Source organism: Dromaius novaehollandiae, chromosome 18 (assembly GCF_036370855.1).
Source record: "Dromaius novaehollandiae isolate bDroNov1 chromosome 18, bDroNov1.hap1, whole genome shotgun sequence".
Taxonomy (NCBI): domain Eukaryota; kingdom Metazoa; phylum Chordata; class Aves; order Casuariiformes; family Dromaiidae; genus Dromaius; species Dromaius novaehollandiae.
This window is the reverse complement of record NC_088115.1, coordinates 9,121,948-9,142,963: the sequence shown is the minus strand read 5'-3', so window position 1 is coordinate 9,142,963 and position 21,016 is coordinate 9,121,948. Positions and strand designations below refer to the sequence as shown.

The following is a 21,016-nucleotide window of genomic DNA, read 5'->3' as shown; positions in this document are numbered from 1 at the left end:
GGCCGGGCCCGGCGGGGGGCGGCCCTGCGCCGCGGCGGCTGCGGCTGCGGCAGCGGCACCGCCCCGGCCCGGCCCGGCCCCCGGGGGCTCCCCATCGCCGCCGCTCCCCACCGGCGCCGCAGCCCGCGGGCTCGGGGGGGGCTGGGGGCTGGCGCGGGCCCCTGGCGGGGGCGCCGCGGGTCCCACCGGGGAGACCCAGGGGATTGTCCGTCCCCGCCCCCCCCCGGCACCCCTCGGGCCCCGCAGCGCCCCACGGGACACTGGGACACCCCTCGGGGAAACGGGGGCACAGAGCCGCCCCCACCCCCTGCGACGCGCCACGGGGCGGGGGGAACCACCACCATTTATTTTTAATTATTTATTGTCCCCTCTCTGACTAACGCGAGGCCGCGCCCCCCCCCCCCCCGGCGGCTGCGCGCACACACAAGATGGCGGCGCCCAGCGCGGCGGGGCTGGGCTGGCGGCTGCGGGCCTGGCTGCCCCGGTAAGCGCTGCCGGGCTGCGGGGAGCGGCGGCTCCCGGCCCCGCGGAGCGGGGTGGACGGGGCAGGGCAGAGCAGAGCCGGGCGGCGCGGCGAGGCGCCGGTGGGGAGCAGCCGCGGGCGGGAGCGGCGCGTGTTTTTATGGCCGCCGCAGCAGCGCGGTCTGGCGCGGCCCCAGGGCGAGGGGACGGGGCTGGGGGTGACTTTTGTAGATCGCTCCTGAAATTCATCCACGTGCTGTTGTGTGGGTGCTGCCCGAGATGCGGTATTTTTGTTGGAGGAGGGCAGGGATCTCTAGTTCCCTTATATTCCCCCAAACACACTTTCCTGTTAGCTGCTGCTAACAAAAAAGTCCTGTTTAGGATAGTTGTTCCGCTTCCGCCAGCACAGAGCAATGTTTTTATTCACACCACTGGGCACCTCGGAGCCTCAGGCCCGTGAGTCTTTCCAACCCCCATGGGTTCGTCCCTTGGGGTGCGTCCGACGGTTTTGGGAAAGGGCCAGGCTGGCAGCCGCCCTGGAGCCGGCTCTGAGCTCCCCCGGTGAGGGAGCAGCTCGGCGGAGGCATCGGCAGCTGTGGAGAGCGGCTGCAGCGGCACGTTTTCCACTGCCACCGTAAAACAGCGCTGTCCGGCTGGAGCCTTGTGCTCCGCTGTTCTCACGTTGGTGATTTATCCCAGCGTTCAGTGCTCGCTGGCCAGTAACTTCTCAAGCTGCGACTGTTTAGCTCGCTGCCTCCTTGGTGCAGGGATTGTCCGATATATTTTGCAGCAACGGTGTGGGCCTTACTGCTCTGCTATAGCGAGAAAAGCAGCAACGGTGCTGAAGGCAGAGGTGCCGCTGAAGTCTGACACACACTTCTGAGATGCGCTTGTACAGCTGCCCAAATCCTCGCTAAGATGTATCGGATCTGTTGATTCACAACCCCCTTCTTCTCGTCTTGTTCTTTGCAGGCTGACACAAGTGAGATGGAGTCGCTACAACCCCCAATTTCTAGAGCCAGAAGTGAACAAGGAATTGTTTCAGAAATCCTCGGATGAGCTGTCCGAGGAGGAAAAGGCAAAACAGGAGCTTAAGGCTGTTCGACCCATAAAAGCTGCTCCTTCCAGTGTCTGCAGCTCTGTGTTCAGCGACCCTATGATAAGGTCAGAGAAAGCACCATCTCCTCTATTACAACTAGTTCCCACAGAGCCAAAACACTTGGGAGTTTTGCTGTCCTCCTCAGCCCATGTTTGCTGTGTTGCACGTTGCCTTCTGCTACAGCATATTCCCTTTATTTGCATTAATCTTCCACAAAGCCAGTCCATTGACTGACGGTGGTTAGAGATAATTACAGCCACCCAGATCTAGCAGCACGTGGATTTAACCATGGGAACAGCACAGTGTGGGGACCTTATTTCCTTGGGTGATGAAATCAGTTGAAATCGGATTGCATTTGCCTTTGTGTTGACAGTAAATTCACCAACATGATGATGAAGGATGGAAATAAAGTGCTGGCCAGAAGCCTTATGGCACAGGTGAGAAGTCATGTTTCTTCTCGGAATTATGTTAAACAATGCAAAAAGGAAGGCTGGGAAGTCGAGCCCACAGGAATTTAGGAAGTGCCAGAATTCAGGTCATCTCTGCTGTCCTAACGCAGTTCCCCCTCCACACGTTACGCTCACCATTCCCTGCGTGATTAGCCATGCATTTTGCACAAGCCCCAGCCCTGTTCAGCTCACAGATTAGGTGGTCATCACCTAATGAAGAACTCTTTCCACTGTTCAGTGCATCTTAGACCTTACCTACTGCATACACTCAGATCACTCAGATCCTGCCCTGAAGAGCGTCATTTTCTTATGAGATCTTCCTTTCAGCTGTTTTCATGTCTTCTGTATACTTTTCCAGTGAAACCAGGGTCCTATAAATGTGTCACCTGTATGATAGAGCTTTGACCCCTGCTCTGACTCCAGTAACTGGCATTTGCTGGTGGTCCCCTTTGGTGTGCTCCGGCCCTTGAAAAGGGGACATGCATTGTCCAAAAGGTTCCCCAAGTAATTGCTGATTATTTGTGACAGAAAAACACCCAAGGGCGTTGGAGTCTTGAGACCAGGCTTGGGGGGGGTGGGGAGAGGAGATGTACACAAACCTGTATTTCTGTTTCTATTCTGTCCCTGCCCTCCCCTGGCTCGGGTCTGTGCTGCTTGGCCTTCTCACCCCAAATGTGCTGGAAGAGGGTGAAGTAAAATTTGTTGAGTACAAGAATCCCTGACTGGCCTGATGCCAATAGAGCTAGAAAAGCAGCTGCAGGCTACGTTTCTCAAATGGAAGTGGGATGTCTGTAAATATGATCTCACTTCATGGAATGGGATAATCTGTTTTCTCTGCATGTCTCCTTTCTTGTGTTTGCTCCCAGACCCTAGAGGCCATTAAGAGGAAGCAGTTGGAGAAATACCACCAAGCTCCAGAAGACGAGAAGGAGAAGATTGAATGCAACCCTTATGTAATTTTCCATGAGGCTCTGAAAAACTGTCAGCCCATTATTGGGCTCTGCAGCATCACAAAAGGAGGCAAAACCTACCAGGTGAAAGGAAGGGGCCTGGGAGCACATGGGAAGAAGAAACATCAGTTTTCACTCCTTCATCCTGGGCTTTCCTCTCCCTTAGAAATAGAGCCGCTTTGTAATCTGGATTATAACAGCACCTGGAAACCCTCTCCAAGATCAGCGCTCCAGTCTGTGAGCGTGGTAGTTCCTGTATCAGCAGCAGTCTCTGCTTGTCTGAGTAGATAAAAGTAGGGCACACAGCAAACACTGTTCAAGGAGAGAGAGATCAGTGACAGGCAGCAAAACAATCAACAGTCCCTGAACTGCCAGTCCCATCCCCTCTGCACTGCGTAGAGGCCCCAAAGCCCTGGGGTGGGTCAGTGTAGCAGAAAAGGTCAGCTAGATACCGTGTAATATTTAGAGCCTAAGCAGAACACGTCTTAAGTATGGGCTCTACAACGCTCAAGACCTGATGGAGAAAAGAAACGTGGAGATATCTCTCCATCCTTCAGTGCAGGGGAGAGGTGACTCTATCTTCCACTCCTGCAGGCACAAAATGACCTGGATCCAGTTCCTGAATAAGCCAGAAATCCTTACAAAGGCCAGTGTCTGCAGACAGTACCTGAGACCGATCAGGATTTCCCTTTTGGTAGCAATAGCCAGTTCTATGGACAGATGAGGTGAACTGGCACACATCAGCTGGTGGGAGCTCATGCTCGCCATACCGCAGCTGGCCTTGCTAGAAGGGTCAGCGTGTTGCCACTGGAGTCAGAGCAAGGCGTAAATGTACCTGTGTCCAGCTGGACACGTCTGACCACTGGAGAACAGCAGGTCCCTGCATACTCCCACCATGGTAACTGTTACGGTCTGTATCTCTCCCAGGTCCCAGTCCCACTGAAAGACAACCGGAAGCGCTTCCTGGCCATGAAGTGGTTAATCACTGAGTGCAGGGAGAACAAGCACCGCCGCACGCTGATGCCCGAAAAGCTCTCCCAGGAGCTGCTCCAGGCCTTCAACAACGAAGGGCCCATCATCAAGAAGAAGCACGTGCTGCACAAGATGGCAGAGGCCAACCGGGCCTACGCCCACTTCCGCTGGTGGTAGGGACTCTGTGCATGGGACGTGTGCGCTCCAGCACACTGCCACCGTCCCACGGCCTGGAGAGCAGAGCCCCAGGGCTGCTTGCACAAAGAGGGGAAGGTGGAAGCTCCCCTCTGGACTGCTTCTGGGCTAAGCCAGGAAAAACCCATCTGATAACACAGGTTCATTTCTTTCATGCTTGTTTGGATGGGGGAAGGGGGAGTCTGAAATAACTACCAACCCCTGCACGGATGCTCTAGTTATTTCATAATCATCTCCCTGTGAAGACAAGCCTTAGATGTTTTTTTTTCTTTTTTTCAGAGCAACACTGTATAAAATAATCTTGCCATTCCACTTACCTGTTTCCTGAGGACTTTAAAGTCACTCTGCTCCTGTGATCAGCAGTGTTTTTCCCTTTTTGGCTGCACAGCCAGGGAAGAGCAGAGCTGGAGTTTTTTCCCCACACAATAACCAGTCTTAGTATGATTGGTTTAAAAAAAAAAAAAAAAAGGGCAATAAAAGCCCCTTTTTGACTTTTAGTTCTGGTCATCAGCAACATTGCTTGCAGGGAGTTGATGGGGATGTTAATGGAAAAAATAAAATCAGAGCTTCATGGGAAAGGTGTCTTGATTCTAAACCTTTGTCTCTGTTGCTTGAATCTCACACTGCTCTCTCCAGCCACCCGATTTGCCTAAATCCACTCTGCTACCCTACACCAGAGGGAAAAATGAACACTGCAGCCTTAAGGCTTCAGGCAGGAGCAGCTTTTGAGTATTGTTCAGAGCAATCCTTGCTATAGCTCAGCAGCTGCATAGAGAGAACACAGGGCACACGTTAGCAGAAGACTTTTATTAGAAAAAAACTTCAATAAACTATTTTGTTTCTTTTCTTTCTCTCCCATTCTCAAATACAGTATGTTTCTTATGAAACTCACTAAAATTTGCAAAAACATAGCAATTACTGTATAAAACTTATAAAATCTGTTTCTAGCTACTTGTGCTGAGGGACCTGTCCTGCTGCAGGCTGCCCTGTGATGGGTGTTGGTGGCTGGTGGCCCATGGTGGAGGCTGTGTTGCATGCAGGTACAGCCAGCACGCTGGAGAGAGTCTGGGGAAAAACAGCACTTGGTTGCGTTGTTTGCGAGGTGTCTGACCACAGTATTTTTCACGACTTGTCCCGAAGAAGCAGGTGGAACCTAGTCCAGGGACTGTGAGCTGTAAAATTTCCCCTCTGCCTCCCTCAGCTCTGCTAGCTCTTAGGTAAACCAAAATGCTCTCAGCTTAAACTGTGCTTTTCTTAATGCTTGTATAAAATGCTGGTTTAAACTAGAAGCCTTTCTTGCCCTTTGCTAGCATTGGCCCATAATTAGAGCAAACCAGTGGAAGAACTTGCTGGGCTGCTGGGTTGTGCCCTGCCCTTCCCACCTTACCAAGCCTCCAAGGTCAGTCTAGCACCAGTTACAGCCTGGCAGTTACGTGCACAGAGGCTCTAGCCAGTATAAACCCTATTAACAGGAAGTGCTAGAAAAACATTAACATGAAAAGAAATTCAAACTTGGTATGAAGCTTGCTGGTGAAAGTGCTGGGGACATCTCGCCGCTCTGCTGCAGAGGGGTTAATCCGTCACTTCGCTGTAATAGTATTTCTGGGCCGCATCTGTCATCTTCCAGTCAGCAGCTCGAAACTCGATGATCTCCAGCAGCAGGAGCTGGGACAGGGAGCTGAGCCCTTCCTGCAGGAGGAAGCCATCTCGGAGGAGGGAGAAGAGCTCATCCATCCGCTGGGAGTTCATCTTCTCCAGCTGCTCGCCGATGCGATGCAGCTGCAGGACCAAGCAGTCCACCTTCAGAGGGGAGAGAAAAAGCCACCTGAGTACAAAGGAACAAGGGCCTTTAGCACACGTCCGTCGAGCGCTCCCTCAGTCATTTATGGGTGAACCCATGCTGGTCCCCTCCCCTCTGCCCTGGATTCCCAGCAGGTGACAACCGTGCTTCCCGGAGGTGCTGCGATCTAGCAGGCAGGAGAGGCTGGACGTCTGTTCTGGGCGAAGCACACCCTGAACTCCCCTGCCTCACCAAGATTGCCAGGGAAACGCAGCAGCAGCAGGTGGAAACACGTTCATTGCCCGTGGGATATGCGGGAGGAGGTGGCAGTGCTGACGCCAAGGCTGGAATACGGGGGTGCCGCCAGGAACAACGGGACGGGGCTGCAGCGTGCTCCGAAGCTCCTAGGAAATCGGGTGGTTTGCAGGAGGCAGAGGCACTAACTAGGTCTTGCAGGCCGTGTTTTTCCCACGTGATGGGGTGAACCTGCATAACCCGGAGAGCCCCCGCCTCAAGGCACGGCTGGCTGCAGGGTCTCCGCGGCAGCTCTGCCTTCAGTGGAGACGTCTGAGCAACGGGGAGAAAATCCGCAGCGAGGGAGGACGTGCGGCGGCAGCCGGAGCAAGGGGCCCACGACCAGCACCTCCATCCCGCTCCCTCCCGGGCTGCAAACGCTTCCACCCTGCGTGGCCGCTCATGCTCCTGCTCCTGCCTGGCCTCCAAGCTCTCCCCCGCGCCAGCCCTCCCTCCGCGTCCCCCAGGCCCGACCCTGGTGGTGGCAGCACCCCTCTGCCCTGCGCTCACCTCCTCCTCCTTGCGCAGGCTGTCGGGCTGCGCCAGCCGGAAGAGACAGTCGTAAACCGGGTTCACCAGGGCCATCATGGGCATGTTGTTCACCTGCAAAGGGGCAGGAGCCACCGTCAGCTCGGGGCCAGAAGGGGAAGAAGGGTCTGCAGCTTTTTCAAGGGGTTTTTCCCTTGCAGCTCTCCAAAGGAGAAGGGGGCAGAAATCAGCTGTGCTGCAAAATGCAGTAGTGGTGGGATTCGCCTGGAAGACCAGACACTTGAGTCTCCGGTAGCCACAGAAACTGAACAAATGAGGTAAAAATGTCTATTTTTAAATGTAAGCAGGTAGTCAGGGGAAATACACTTGTTGCCACAGCATTTTCCCTGCCTACGGCTCTACTTGCATCACTTTTGCATCTCCTCCAAGCCAGTACTCAGGTCCCCCCGCGCTGCAGCAAAGGCCTGCAGACAAACCCGTCTGTACGTGGGTTAGAAACGTCCGAGCACCTGCATGACTAAAGAAAACACAGTCCCACCCTGGGGCCTAATAGCAACTGAACCAACCCCCATCTAGGACACCGGGAGCGCTCAGAGCAGAGGATTTCAAGCAGCAGGTACCAAACGAGGGAGCTTGGACTTTGCGACCATTCCCAGCGCCAGCGTCCTCGGGCTGAGCTGAGCCAGGCCCCCCGGCCCTCCCGCCCCAGCTCCTCACCCTCAGGTAGTCGAAGATGTTGCAGATGAAGGTGACGTAGCAGATCCAGGCCTGGAGCGAGCGGCTGCGCAGCTCCTCCCTGGCCTTGTACTCCTGCTGCAGCCGGTTCAGCAGGCTCCTCCGGAAGACGCTCTGGCCGACCTGCTTGCTCTCCGCCTGCGACGCGGTGCCGGCGCGACACAGGGATGAAAGCAGGGTGAGGGAGGGGTGGAGGGACACAGGACCACGCGTGTCCCCTCCCGTGACTGCGGCACATCTGGATCCCACCACATGGCAGAGGAGAAACCCGCCCGGGGGTCACGGCCCGGGGTGGGGAGAAGCCCCTCCGGGCCGAGCAAGCGACCGGAGCGCGTTCCCGGCGCTGTGCCGCCCGGACGGGAGGCTCCGGCTCACCTGGATGATGGTGTAGCAGATGCGCCCTGCCTCCCTGCTGAACACGCAGTCTTGCAGGGACTGGTCCACTATGATATTGGCCACTTTCTCCAGGTCCACGCTGCCGGGGTCTGCGGAGGGAGGCGACACCGTCAGCACCCAGCACCCTTCGTGCCGTTCACTCCGGGGTCCCCGCAGAGCCACCCGGCTCCGCGCTGGGCTCGGCACGACCCTGCCGTAGGGCGTGGAGTCGGGTTAGTGGGAGCCAAACTCCCGCTGGGCTCCGCAGAGACGTGACCAGTGAGCGGGAGGTGACAGGGGCCGGGCCGGGCTGGGCACGCAGCGGGAAGGGGCAGCGAGAAAGGGAGCCGAAACCAAGCACAGGGGGAGGAGGGAGAGGCCAGATGTGGCAGAGCCGCTGGGTGACAGCAGAAGAGGAGGGTGCCGGGAAATAGGAGAAAAACAAGAAAACCACAGCAATGAAAGAGTAGAAAAGTTCTGCTCCTTTCAAATCACATTTCTCTGAGAAGCAGGAGCCAAACTTGGACGGCTGCACCACTAAATATTGGGAGAAGGTGAGGGGGGGCGAGGCGGGGAGCAAAGACCCCCTCCAGAGCAGGTTCACCCGGGGGCCCATCCGCAGAAGGACATTTTTGAAGCAGCTTTTCTCCCCTTAGCAATCGGTGTTAGCAAAAGGGGTCCGAGCATCCGGCCTCATCTGCCGGCCAGGCCGGGCGCGGCGGAGGAGCTGGAGAAGAGCCCGCTGACCTTTGAGAGCCGTCTTCAGCAGCTGCTGAGTCTCGGCGTCGAACGACTGTATCCTGTACTCCTCTTTGCCCGTCTCGCCCATGGCTGGCCGGCTCCGGGGCGAGGTGCGGGCGTGCTAGCAGCGGTCCCTGGGGAAAGAGCAAACGCCGCTCCGTCAGCCGGAGAGGCCGGACCTCCATCGAGCCGCTCGGCGCAGCCCAAAACCAGCCGGTGTCGGAGCATGGGCTTTTTCCCGCAGAGACGCCAGCCCCGAAGGAAAGCCCTCGGGTGCGACGGCATCCGCGCTCCGGCCCTGGAGCCGGGGAAACCCTCGCTCCCACGGCTTTTTAAGCCTCGCGTCCCACTAGCCTGTATCACAGAGCTCCTGCACCGTGTTTTCAGAGCCTTTATGGTCTTCTGATAGGAAAAAAACCGCCTTTCGGTCTCTTGATCTGCAGGTTCAGAGCGCACGGGGCGCACGGGCCATTCCCAAGCGCGTCCCCCCGCCCGGGAGGCGCCGGGGGCAGGAGCGCGGCAGGAACCGGGGCTGCCGGGCCCGGCCGTGGCTCTGCCCGAGCCGCCGTTTTGCTGCGCGAGCGAAATTCCTCGGCCCTTAGTCACCGCCCGGGGCAGCCAGGCCCCGCGCCCGCTCCCCCGGCGCCCGCCCGCGCCTCCCGCGGCCCCGCGCGCTGCGGCAGCGGCTGCCCACGGGGCACCGGCGCCGCCGCTTCGAGGCCCCCGGTAACCGCCCCCCGCCCCGGGCCCCGGGCAGGGGGAGCCGCACCGCACCGACCTGCCGCGCCGCCCCCGCTCGGTCCTGCGGCCGCCGGCGCTGCGCAGAGCGGCCGCCGAGCGCAGCGGCATCGCCGGGGCGTCCCGGCCCCGCCGCCGCGGCCCGCTGCTGCCCCGGCGCGGCCCAGGTTTCCTCTTAGATCATTTCCTCGCCCGAGCCGGGGGAGCGGCCGCCGCCGCCGCAGCGCCACCGCCTGCAAGCGCCGGGCCACGGCGGCTCCCGCGGCTGCACCGCCGGGCCGAAACCGCGTTTATTCCCCTCCCCGCCGGGCCGGATGAGCCCCGGGAACGCTCCGCCGAGCTGCTCCGAGCTGCCACGGTAGTTCTGCTGGCTGTGAAGTTGTCCCGGGATTATGGCAAATGTATATTAAAAAAAAAAAGGTGAAAAAAATCAGGAAAGGGAAGATGCATTGCAGCGGCTCTTTGCCAGAAGAGCTTGCTGGTGCGGTACAACATGCTCCGCATTTTTTCTCCACACTCTCAAACCTTTCACACAGCAAGAGCCTTTAGATAAAAGCAGAGCAGCCGGGCTGCTGGGACGGCAGAGCAGCTTCGAGAAATGCAGGACGAGCAGTTTGTGCGCGTTTTCTGCAGCGCTGGGTGTCCCGGCTGCATCAGCGAAGCGTGAGCTCAGCCCCCTGGGCTTGTGGCTCAAACCCGTGTGGCCTTTCAGGCAGCAGGGGGGACACGGCTGTCCTGCAGGGTCCTCCCCCCCCCACGTACACGCTAGGAGCGAAGGAATGAGAAAGACTGCAGCCGGACGTAAGCATAACAAAATATTTAATATTCCCTCTTTTTAAAGGTAGGCACATGTCACACGTTGCAGTCTGGTGCTTTCAGCAGCTGCAGGTCCGCCCAGACGACAGAGAGGAACGTGGCAAGGAACTACAGCTCTGCACCGCCAGAGACACTTCGAGAGAACAGCCCACTCCACAGCCAACCCCGCAACAGCCACTGCTTGTAACAGTCCTGCTCCACAGCCCTGGCCGAGCATCCCGGGGAATATCCCTGTCGCGGGAAGCCCGGGCGTCAGCCAGCGCTGCAGGAAACAGTGCATTCGGTACCGGATTTGTGCGTAACGATGCTCCCGTCCAAGGCCGCCCGGGAGCTGCAGTGGAGCCCGCCACAACCACCGGGCGACTGGCACCAGCGCTCTGCCTCTGAAGTGCTTCTGGACGCTCTGGTGGTGGAAGGCACTAGAAGGCAAACACAGCCGCTGAGCTGCTTGAGAGGTGAACTTCGGGTGACGCAAATCCCCCCGACAGGATTACACCCGAGTGAAATCCCAGCCAGCCCCAACAGGCAGACACTGGCGCAGGCTGGCAGCGCGTCACCCGCTGCGCTGCGTCACGGGAAGCCGGACTGAACCGGGGCGGCCGGTTTCTAAGAGCAGACCTGTTCCAGCACATGGGAGAACAAGGCGGCTACGGATCTCTCCCACCTCCTGCTCCTCTAATTCCAGGAAATCGAGCTTCAACCGGGACAAGCAGGTTTTGCCAGAGCATCCTCAGAAATAACACCTACCCTGCTAGTTTGCATTGAACAAGTCTCATTCCCGAACAGAAAACAATGTTCTCGTTACAGCCATTTCCCTGACTGCAGCGACTCCCAAGCGCACATCAGAAACCTCTCAGACACGTGCTGCTGACCAAGGGCGAGTGACGAAACGACTGTCAGACCTAACTTTTAATATTCTATGGCTGAGGTTGCTACTTTCTCCTCCACTCCCAGGATGACCAGCTGCCTCACGGGACCTGTAACATTCCTGGTTAACAGCCCAGAGCGCTATATATAAGCAGGCGGCGTGCCAAGGCTCCCCGACCACGGGACACCTCCTCCAGAACCTGAGCCATGCCGGCACAAACAGCTCACTGACTGCCACAGAGCTTAAACTCCACCTTTGCTATTGGTTACAGGTTAGCTCATATAATACAGAATGGAGAATTGGGTGTTTTTCCCTCCTTCCCAGAGATCTGGAACAGGAGGATCTGCTCTGCACTCGCCATTGCTGCCCCCTCTGTGCAGCAGTCGAGTTGCGTCCTAAAGCGGGTCGCCCGTATCGTCTCAAGCTCCAGAGCACATGCAAGGAACATCATCCCACCAAAATGCATGGTTTTCTGTTCTTTACTCTTTGCCCTCATGAGAACCAAAGAAAATCACTCTTTATTCCCGAGGCTGAGATTCCCACCGCTTAGTTCCTAACCAGTTTCCTTCTATTGTGTGCAGTTTAACAGCAGCTCTTTGACATAAAATGGAAAACAAGAGTCTTGTAATGTTTAGACAGGATGGATGGGTCCAGATTTCCTATAGGGATATGGAAGTCTAGGTCAGCATGGAAAAATTTTCTGCTGTGGTCAGTACTGTCCCCGCTAACTGTGACAGCATTCCTCTCTACCACGCGTCAAGACAGCCACAATCCCAACCTGTTTGGCTCTGCGTTGAAACGAGGCATTCTGCTGCCTCGGAAGGATGCCACGAGGCTAAGTTCATTAGTGGTTATGAGGTCTTCCAAGTCATTACAGGTTATGAGGTCTTCCTAGAAGAACAGATGAACGATGCTAAACAAAGGCAAAACATTATAAAGAAGATTCTGGGGAGATCTCAGAAGAGCCTAAATAACTTAGGAAAATGCCAATGGGGTCGAGGCATTTTGAGAAGCCCTACTCGACATCCTTTGCATTTTCTCCTTTAAGCAAAACTGCTGTTTTTTTCCGTGCATGCAGCTAACACTCCCTCTCAGGGGCTCATACACGTCTCCTACCTGACATTGACACTATTCAGTGAATCTAAATTTATGTAGTTGCCAAAACCACCTGCAGTGAAACTCAGTCATTTTCCACTCAAAGATCTCAAATCACAGCCGACACAAAGTCATTTGTCCCAAGCTAGCAAGGCATCTCACTGGATACCTCACCCACCAGTGAAACAGCTGCTCTTTAAAAACAGCCTCTCCTAATAGTCCAGGATAAATGAGTAACACTGATATGCAAGCAAAATCGCCCGGAGAAGTTGCGTCAACAGAATGGAATTAGTCACACTGGAATTCGGCCAGGCCATTTGGGATTAACACCCTGAATGTTGCAGAGGAGACACAGAAAACTTTGAATCATGACAAGAACCATCAAACCATCCTCTAAATAACTGCAGCGCTCTCCCCTTTCCACCATTCACCAGATGACTAACATGCTTTTGTATCGCAGTGGCTTTTCCTTGGAAGTCTGCCTTCCACATGCTGATCCAGTCACACCCTGCTCAGCTTGAAATAACAGAGAATAAAAGAGGAGGAACAAAGCCATTTTCCTCTTTTTTCCTCTTACGTAAATCAGTTTTCTTTTTTTCTAATTCACCATTTGTAAAACCTTTGAAACTTCAGAAAAACACTTCTTTTCCACCCATAATTCAATCATCCTTTTCTGGTCAAACACCACGCTATGTCAACCAACTGCAATTTTACACGGTTAGCCTTCTCACTTTGGCTGATCTTGTCAAAACATTTTTATCTGTTAGCACCACTCTGGAACAGAGGCTCAGAAATGTTTTGAGGCCACTTCAGAAATACTGGCTAAAACATTCAAAGGTAGTAGTATATATATATATTAAAAAAAAAGAATATGTTTACTAGTTTCCACAGGACTTTCCTTCATTGTTTTAACATAGATTAAATATTGACTCTAAAATTATATACAGCATCTGTTTACTCACTGCACAGCAGCAGGGAAGCAAAGAACCCCAAAGCAGGAATTGGGCTTGTGCGTTGAATCCCCCTCAGAGCAGAGTTCTCAATGTGCAGGTTTGCTTGTAAAAAAATGACTGAGGCAATGCAAAACCCTAAGTGATGCATGGCAAGACACAGAAGAGAGATGGGCACTTGTAAGACCCAATCAAGCTCACCAGAGTTCCAGGAAGAGCAAGTTTGGGTCAGCAGGAATCACCAGAAGATACTGTGTTTAAGGCGGCTGAGGATGTGGAGCCAGCAAGGGGTAATCAAGAGAAGCAGCTGGCAGCAAAGAAAAGGAAAACTGAGGATCCATGCACACTGAGGAGGGTTTAACTGACTTCAAAACAGCAGTGGTACAGAGCTACCTGTGCAACACAGAGATAAGAAGATGTTGCAAACAGCCCACCATAAGCAGGGAAATGAAGCTGTGCAGATGCAGCGACAAGAAATGACATTGGCTAAACAGCATGAGCTAAGTCAGCACCCATCTCTGTGATCCGGGGCAAGCGTAGGAATTCCCCCACTTTATCAGGTGCCTTTTCAGAGCAGAGACTCTGCTCGGTAGTTTAACGCTTCTTCTTTTTTTTTTTCCCCTTTTTCCCTTGCTAAACATCTGCTTATATTAGAGGAGACAGAACAAAAAAGTGCTCTGTTTAAGTTTCCTGCAGAGCAGCTCGGCGTTCTCAGCAGAACTCGCAGTCGCCTGCTCCTGTATGGTCCCAGCAGGCCGTTTCTGACACTCGGAGCTCTGGCGTTTCCAGCGCGCTCATGACACAGCAAAGCCATCAGTTTCCCTCCTCCCGGAGGATACCAGGTAGCCAAATACGCGCCCGTTTCAACTTTCCTTCTTCTTAGTGACATCAGTGGTCTTCAGAGCACACAGCATGCTGCAGAACAGCTCATACCAGAAGAAGACGAGGCCAGTGGAGACAGCAGCCTTGAGCAAGCTGGGGGAAAGGCCCTTAAAGAATCCACTCGGGCCCTCCTCTCGCATGATCTGCCTTACGCAGTCCAGGAGACCCTTATATATCCGCACCTGGGAGAGAAGGGGAAAAGGTGAAACAAGCAACAACTGAAGGACAGCTCACCTGGGAAAGAACACAGCCCCGAAGAACATCAGAGAAACCTATGACAGCATGAAGCCTGGAGATGCCTTTCGGGGGATTAATATAACTCAAAGTGCCAGAGAGTCAGTGTGGTAGAGACAAAGTACACATTCTACATCAGTAAAAGCTTATGCAGGTCATGCCAACGGCATGCCCAATATGCTTTATGCTACGGCAGCATGTTTGATTTATGGTACGAGTTTGTGCAATAACTATTTCAGATCATGCTGCTATTGCTTTCCATCTCCTTCACTCTCTAAGGAGGGGCAACTCTTCAGTTTTCCAAAGGAAATAAAACACAGCTACAGCATTTAAAGTCTCTAAATTAGTTATCAGCATGTCGTCATGTCACAGCACGAAGGTTTAACGTCTTGTGACACATCAGTGCTTAAGAACAAATGCTGTACCTCACTGGAAAAGGAGAAGCATCTGGTGCAATGGATTAGGACTTAAAATTCCTACTCCCAGAGTTTCTTGAGATACAGATTGATTTGCTTCTCAGACTTAAGGAATTTGAAGAAAAGAAAATTTCCATGTTTTGGAAAAAAAACTCAACAGATAGCTCCTTAAAAGATCTGCATTCCTTTTAAAGTGTATTTTTAGGTAATAAGGACAGTGCTTAAGAACACCATAAGTATTTAATTTACTTAGAATTTCAGGATGTTCTGGTACATAAGACACCTCCTGAGCACTTGGGTGTCTACACCTTTTATCAAAATATTCACTGCAGAAAAGGATCTTGACAGACAGAAGATCGCGGCATGAAGCCAGCATCATCCTCTGCTCGTCATTCAGTCCTGAATCACAAATACCAAGCAGCAAACAGAAAGATCAAATAAATTGAAATCCTGCCTAACTCACCCCCAGCTCCAAGACAGTCAACTTGATGGAGATGGATGAGAAGGCAGAGCACAGGTATGTTGGTCAACATTATAAAATTATTATAAAATAAATCCTGCTTATTCATGCGACTACGCCTGTTAATAAGGGAGGTCAAGGCTCAGCTCCCAGGAGTTCTTTGGGAGCTCCCAACCCCTGTGCAAACACAACAGGTACCACTGGTGAATCATCACTGCATTCTAGTGGTAACTGGTCCTGGATTTGCTTTGATCTGAATCCAAACTCACGGAAACCAGTCAATTCAAACATCTCTTACCTGCCCAAAGGCTGCCCGGGCCTGCTCAAAGCCACCCACTTGCAGTCGTTTTTTGAACAGGTCAAAAGGATAAGTGAGGGTTTTGCTGATGATTCCAGCGCAGCTGCCACAAACAAGGTTTTTAGCATTGCCTGAGAAGCAGAGAAATGGAGAGGATAGCAGTGAGGGGAAGGAGAGGATTAGCAGGGAGTTCTGATTAAAGTGTCACGAGAGGTAAAATCATTTATATACAGGCAGTAAGGCCAGAAAGACCCTTTAAAGTTACATTGTCTCTTCTGCATAGTTCAGGCCACAGAACCTCAACCTGTATGTCCTGTATCAGGCTCACAAAGTCCATAAGAGCCAGAGCATAACAGGTCATCTTGATTCACTACACTGATTCATTCTTTTGCTCTGCCAAGTGATAATATAAAAAAGAAATAAAGGAGAACATGTCACTAGCGGACAGAAAAGTTTTTATGCCCCTCAGGTAAAAGTCACTGGAAATCTTGCACTCCTGATTAATCAATCCAATCCAGAATAAGTCAATATAAGTCACAAGTTGACACTGCCCGACGATTTCACACAGGCCAGTGGGAAATGAGTTTTGTGATATTAATCTTCTTCCTGACAAATGCAAGTTCACAGCACAAAACCAGCATCAACATCTGCCATATAGAAATAAATATGCAGACATGATCTTGAAAATATTCGTTCCACCATTTGAAGAAATTCTGATGAGGTACAAAAAGATGCTGATGCTGCATACACTGTCTCTCCTTGGGAGTGCCTTGTCTCTAGAACTGTCAAGGTGACAGACTGCCTCAGGATGAGGTTCTCCTATAATGGAGCTAGAAATCGACATAAAAATATCAAGCCAAGAGCTTGGGAGTTTTAAATTAGACTAAATGAATTTTCTGCTGCAACAGCTGTGCTGCAATTTGTAGGCAGATTTCCTGAGGAAATCTGAGAGTCCTGTCCCCACAGCACTAATGAAATTGAGAGAAAATTATGCCAACGTGGTCTTCCCACAGTCTGAGTAATGTGACACAGCTCAAGAAAGAGTGCCCAGGCCTGCGACACTTTGCCTTCCCATCTACTCAAGTTTCCATCACAGTCGTTCTATAACATGAGTTGTTTGTACACTGCGCTTATCTTTGTAATAGCTGTGCAGGTGTAAGAGTGAGAGATGGGAAACTGAGAGACTTGTCAGATGTTGCACTGAAAAGGTTGAGAGGACAGAAAACTGAGCTTATGTCAGTCTCCCAAACTAGCATTCATCCTCCCTTTCCCTCCAAGACCACAGACATCACGGCCCCAAACGCCTACCTGCTTTCTTTCCTTCAGCTGGAAGCACCCATTCAGAAAACTGCTGCAATATGTTGTAGAAGGAGAACTGGAGACCAGCATAGGGGAAGACAGCAATGATTGTGGGGGTCAAACCTCTGTAGAAAGTCCAAGGCCCTTCTGTCTGGTACATGGTCACAACTGCATGGCGAAGGCTGTGATAGATCTACAAAATAAAGAAGAGGCAAGATGCCTAACGAAACAAGCTTAAATCAGCAATCCAACGGTCAGGTTATCACCTGGTAAAGATGATAGGAATTTCCCACTGCTCAAAATACAACTGAATGATTTTCAGCGCAGAGTAATGAACAAAGTCATTTCACACATCTTCACACAGTATTCTCTGACAAGCCCCTGTGATTCTTGCACATGAGTTGACAACCTAAACCCATGTCTTAGCCACAAGAGACTAACTCAATGACCAAATTGTTAGGTCTGCACTAAAAGGCCCAAACTGACATTGTATCCTGCATCCAGGATGTGTCTCTCAGGAGAAGAAACAAGGTAGAGAGCCAAGAGTCATTGACTGTGATCACTTGCATCACAGACATAATTATTTGTTTTTTTCCTAACAGCTCTGCTTGCTCCTGTAACAGAATTCATATGAATATATTGTGATTCTACTGCACGCTAAGCCAAAGTCCTGTACAGAAATGGCTCTGATACAAACTCACATGCCTCCAGTAATAACAAACCTAATTGGCACAGAGACCAATTCTATTCTAAATAAGAATATGAAACACAGGTGAAAGGTGACTAATTTCAAGTATCGTCCTCATCATCACCTAAACGTGACTTTTTATAAGTGGAAAGTTTCAAACTCACAACGTACAACAGACAGTATATTCTTTAAATGGCCAACAGCCAAAATGAAAACCAAGTTATCCTGATAAGGTCAGTTTCTCCTTCTTTCTGGATCACCTGTCAGGAGTCAAACAAAACAAGGAGCAGTAAAACATAATTAAGAAAGCTATGTCAACAGCACAGAGGATAACATGGCAACAATGCAAATATTGCCCAATAACAGTACCTGTTCTTTTTACCTGTTCTTTTATGTCAATGCACAGGCTGTAACATACTTTTCAAACTTGTTGTGTTCATACAAATGAAATATTGCTACTGTCACGCATAATAACTCTAAAAACTGAATTCCTAACCCATACCTTTGGCTCACCCTGAGCAGCAAATCGGGTGCGTAGCGTGTCAACAGGCTGAACTGCAACAGTGGCTGTGCAAGCAGCTAGTCCACCGCAGACAAAGTGCACGAAGGAATCGCGGGCACTGTATGATGTGACGTTGTGCACCAATTTTGTCAAGCTCTCAAACACCATGAACTTACAGAAACAAACACACATAGGTCAAGGAGACAATTCTTATCACTGACAGATCTCCCGCTGTTCTTTCACTCCACCAAAAGGGCTCCACCCCTCACTCGTAACTGCCTTCTCTCTCTGTGTCCTTCAAAAGCCCTCTGACTTGAAACCTGTTGGAGCATTTGTTCAAAGAATGCCCTGTAAAAATCAGTCAGCAAACCAAGGAATGCCCGGGGTATTCTCATCCCCAACACTTCTGGCAAGACAGTCTTGCGTTTAGAATTGTGGAAATCTCATTTTAATGCTCCATGGATCTTGAAGAGTATTTACTATATTACAGATATGCTGCCCATTATTCTTTCAACCAGCGATCATAAAACATGTTGTTAATATTTACAAAGCATGACAATGCTGTGCAAAATACATTCATAAGCCTCACTGACTTTGCCGCCCTACCAGTTTATAAGAAAAAAGTGAAACAAAGAAAGAAACTATGCACACTTGGAATGTAAACAGCTAAGCTAAGTATCAGGAACAAGCAGGGCTTGTCTATGTCACCAGGAACAGACAGACCTGAGCTTGCCAAACTCTTAGCTGTGCTCCAGGCTGGCCAAACAGAAACAAGTGCTAATCAGGAAGCTCAGAAGTATTAATTTAGGAATTATAGACTAGCATTATGCAGCTATACAACTTTGAAATTGAGTCTGGCTTGCATCAATGTAGTGCAAACCTGGATCTTTCTGCATCTGCCAATGCAGCTAGTTTGAAGAGTAGCAAAACAGAGCCCTATGTCACTGGGCCTGGCTGGTGCCTGGTCCCCTCACCTGGACAGCTCCATAGCCAACTGAAAGGAACTGAGCAGGGACGTGGCCCTTCCAGAAGGCTACCAACCCCTCCTCCCGGAAGATGCGCTGTGCAGCTTGCAAGATGCCATGATACTTAGCCAGTGGGTTTCTGGAGGAGAGCTGCTCAATCTGAAGCTGGAGAAAAACAGAGAAAATACTTTCAATTCCACATCATGTTTCAGCCAGGTTCAAGTGTCTAATTCTGGAAGTTACAACCTTGACAGACAACCAACGCTAAGTGAAGATATTCTGTGTTCCCTCAGAATCACATCAAGAAACGACTGGGATGTTATTGATGCAGGGCTCTAAGGATGCGCCAGAATAAAAACACACGCACAAAGTGAATATAATCAGTGTGAACGCTGGTGAAATTCAATCAGATAACAGTGACTGCTTAGAAAAAGAGAAAGAGAGGGAAAAAAAACTAAGAAAAACACAAGCTCCCAAATATATAAGATAAGCTAAATAAGCAGAAACAGCAGCCCTAAGTTATCCCTACTATCTTGCATAACCTGCGTATGATGTAGGTGAGGGTTGACAGGCAGATTTAATGCTCTGCAGTTGCACAAGTGACCCGTTCACCTAGGCTGAGACCGGCTCTGCTCTCTGACAGGCTCTTTCACCCCCTGTCCCTGAGCCGGGCACGGGGAAGGTACCTGAAAGCGGATCTTGATGACATCCAAGGGACTGACGAGGACCCGGTTGACCAACCCGGCTGCTGATCCTGCGGCGGCTGCTTCCAGCGTGGAGACGCACTTGGCCTCGGGGTCGTAGCCGACCATGTCTGCCCGGTGTCCCCGCAGCCTGGGCAGGGAGATGGGGGTCCCCAGTGAGCCCCCTCCCCACAGAGCTCCCCCATCAACCCCCCTTACCCCAAGGGCCTCACAGCCTCACCCCACAGCTCCCCCCCACCCCACAACCCCATCCCAAAAGCTCCCCCACCCTAAACCCCCCACAACCCCACAGCCCCCCCCACCCCAAACCCCCCACAACCCCACCTCAACCCCCCACAACCCCACAGCCCCCCCCACCACAAACCCCCCACAACCCCACCTCAACCCCAAACCCCACAACCCCCATCCCAAAAGCTCCCCCACCCCAAACCCCCCACAACCCCACAGCCCCCCCCACCCCAAACCCCCACAACCCCCCACCTCAAAAGCCCCCCACCCCCCTTAACCCCACAACCTCCCCATCCCCAAACCCCACAACCCCCATCCCAAAAGCCCCCCCACCCCCCTTAACCCCACAGCCTCCCCTCCCCCAAACCCCCCAACCCCCATCCCCAAAGCCCCCCCCAACCCCCCAAAAACGCCACAGCCCCCCCTCATCGCCAAAGCCCTCCCTCACCCCCAAACCCCACAGCCCCCCCTTCGCCTCGCTACCCCGCTCCGACCCCCCAGACCCGCGGGGGGGCACCGAGGGCGCCCCGGAGCAGAGCCCCAGGCGGGGCCGCGCGCTGGGGGTGCCCCGGGCCGGCGGCGCGCGCTCCCGCTCGGCTCCCGGCCCCGGCGCTTCACCCGCCCTGGCCCGCCTGCGCGCCGCGGGGCGCGATGGGAAATGTAGTCCCCGAGCCTCGCCCCCCCCCCCCCCCCCCAGCATCCTGAACACCTGATTTTCGGCAATTTACAGGTCTCGGCACCTGCTGCCCCGTCACCCGTGTAGCTTTTATAACAACGCCTGCACTGAGGACCAGCAACCGCTGCTCTGCTCAGCCACCACCTCCCTTCGCCCTTCCCCCTGCTGTGCTAGGCCAGGCAGCTGACAGCCCAGGAGGTGGGACCGGGGGCTTTCTGCAGCCTAACACCGCCCCGGGCACATGGGTCAGCAAAGCTGGCAAGTGGAAAAGGGAACTCCTCCGTGAAGAGACTGTTTGCAGCTGCCTTAGCCTTGACATTATGCAGTCGCAGTAGCAACAAGCATAATTTTCTTCCCTCCACAAAGTACAAGGAAAGAAGGTTTCTCTAAACTTTGCAGCAGAGACCCAAGCTATGCACAACACATGATTTACAGCATTAAAAAAAGGGAGCCCGAAGCTCGAGGCACACCACTAAGTCATTTCTATATTGAATTCCCTGGCACAGATTAAAAATAAAGAACCAACAATGGGATAATCTGGATCTTTCTGAGCCAACTCCTTGACTGTGGCCGTATTTGAACATAACTAAGAGTAACAGCAAAAAAATCCCACAGAACAAGCGCTCACATCACTGGGCCTTTTGCTATCGTATACA

At 52.5% G+C, this 21,016-nt stretch overlaps 3 protein-coding genes across 5 annotated transcripts; 1 reads left to right on the top strand and 2 right to left on the bottom strand.

Moving 5' to 3' along the window:
* Nucleotides 1-18: 18 nt before the first annotated feature.
* MRPS7 (mitochondrial ribosomal protein S7) lies at nucleotides 19-4,980 on the top strand. 2 transcript variants are annotated; one of them, XM_064522607.1, is made up of 5 exons: nucleotides 19-484; nucleotides 1,435-1,626; nucleotides 1,935-1,998; nucleotides 2,877-3,044; nucleotides 3,888-4,980. In XM_064522607.1, the coding sequence occupies exons 1-5, from the start codon at nucleotides 429-431 to the stop codon at nucleotides 4,107-4,109; spliced, it is 702 nt and encodes a 233-aa protein (XP_064378677.1). In that variant the 5' UTR covers nucleotides 19-428; the 3' UTR covers nucleotides 4,110-4,980. The 2 variants fall into 2 exon arrangements, with proteins under 2 accessions (XP_064378677.1, XP_025954861.1); XM_026099076.2 differs by lacking the exon at nucleotides 19-484 and adding an exon at nucleotides 608-918.
* On the bottom strand, nucleotides 4,916-9,496 carry MIF4GD (MIF4G domain containing). Its single transcript, XM_064522608.1, has 6 exons — nucleotides 9,320-9,496; nucleotides 8,548-8,675; nucleotides 7,801-7,910; nucleotides 7,408-7,563; nucleotides 6,712-6,804; nucleotides 4,916-5,927 (listed from the first exon to the last, which is right to left on the bottom strand). The coding sequence occupies exons 2-6, from the start codon at nucleotides 8,627-8,629 to the stop codon at nucleotides 5,700-5,702; spliced, it is 669 nt and encodes a 222-aa protein (XP_064378678.1). The 5' UTR covers nucleotides 8,630-8,675; nucleotides 9,320-9,496; the 3' UTR covers nucleotides 4,916-5,699.
* A 585-nt stretch (nucleotides 9,497-10,081) lies between these two features.
* Nucleotides 10,082-20,321, bottom strand: SLC25A19 (solute carrier family 25 member 19). 2 transcript variants are annotated; one of them, XM_064522600.1, is made up of 7 exons: nucleotides 20,168-20,321; nucleotides 19,439-19,586; nucleotides 18,762-18,917; nucleotides 17,788-17,958; nucleotides 16,607-16,790; nucleotides 15,299-15,429; nucleotides 10,082-14,072 (listed from the first exon to the last, which is right to left on the bottom strand). In XM_064522600.1, the coding sequence occupies exons 2-7, from the start codon at nucleotides 19,562-19,564 to the stop codon at nucleotides 13,872-13,874; spliced, it is 969 nt and encodes a 322-aa protein (XP_064378670.1). In that variant the 5' UTR covers nucleotides 19,565-19,586; nucleotides 20,168-20,321; the 3' UTR covers nucleotides 10,082-13,871. The 2 variants fall into 2 exon arrangements, with proteins under 2 accessions (XP_064378670.1, XP_064378671.1); XM_064522601.1 differs by having other exon boundaries at nucleotides 20,188-20,321.
* Nucleotides 20,322-21,016: the final 695 nt, after the last annotated feature.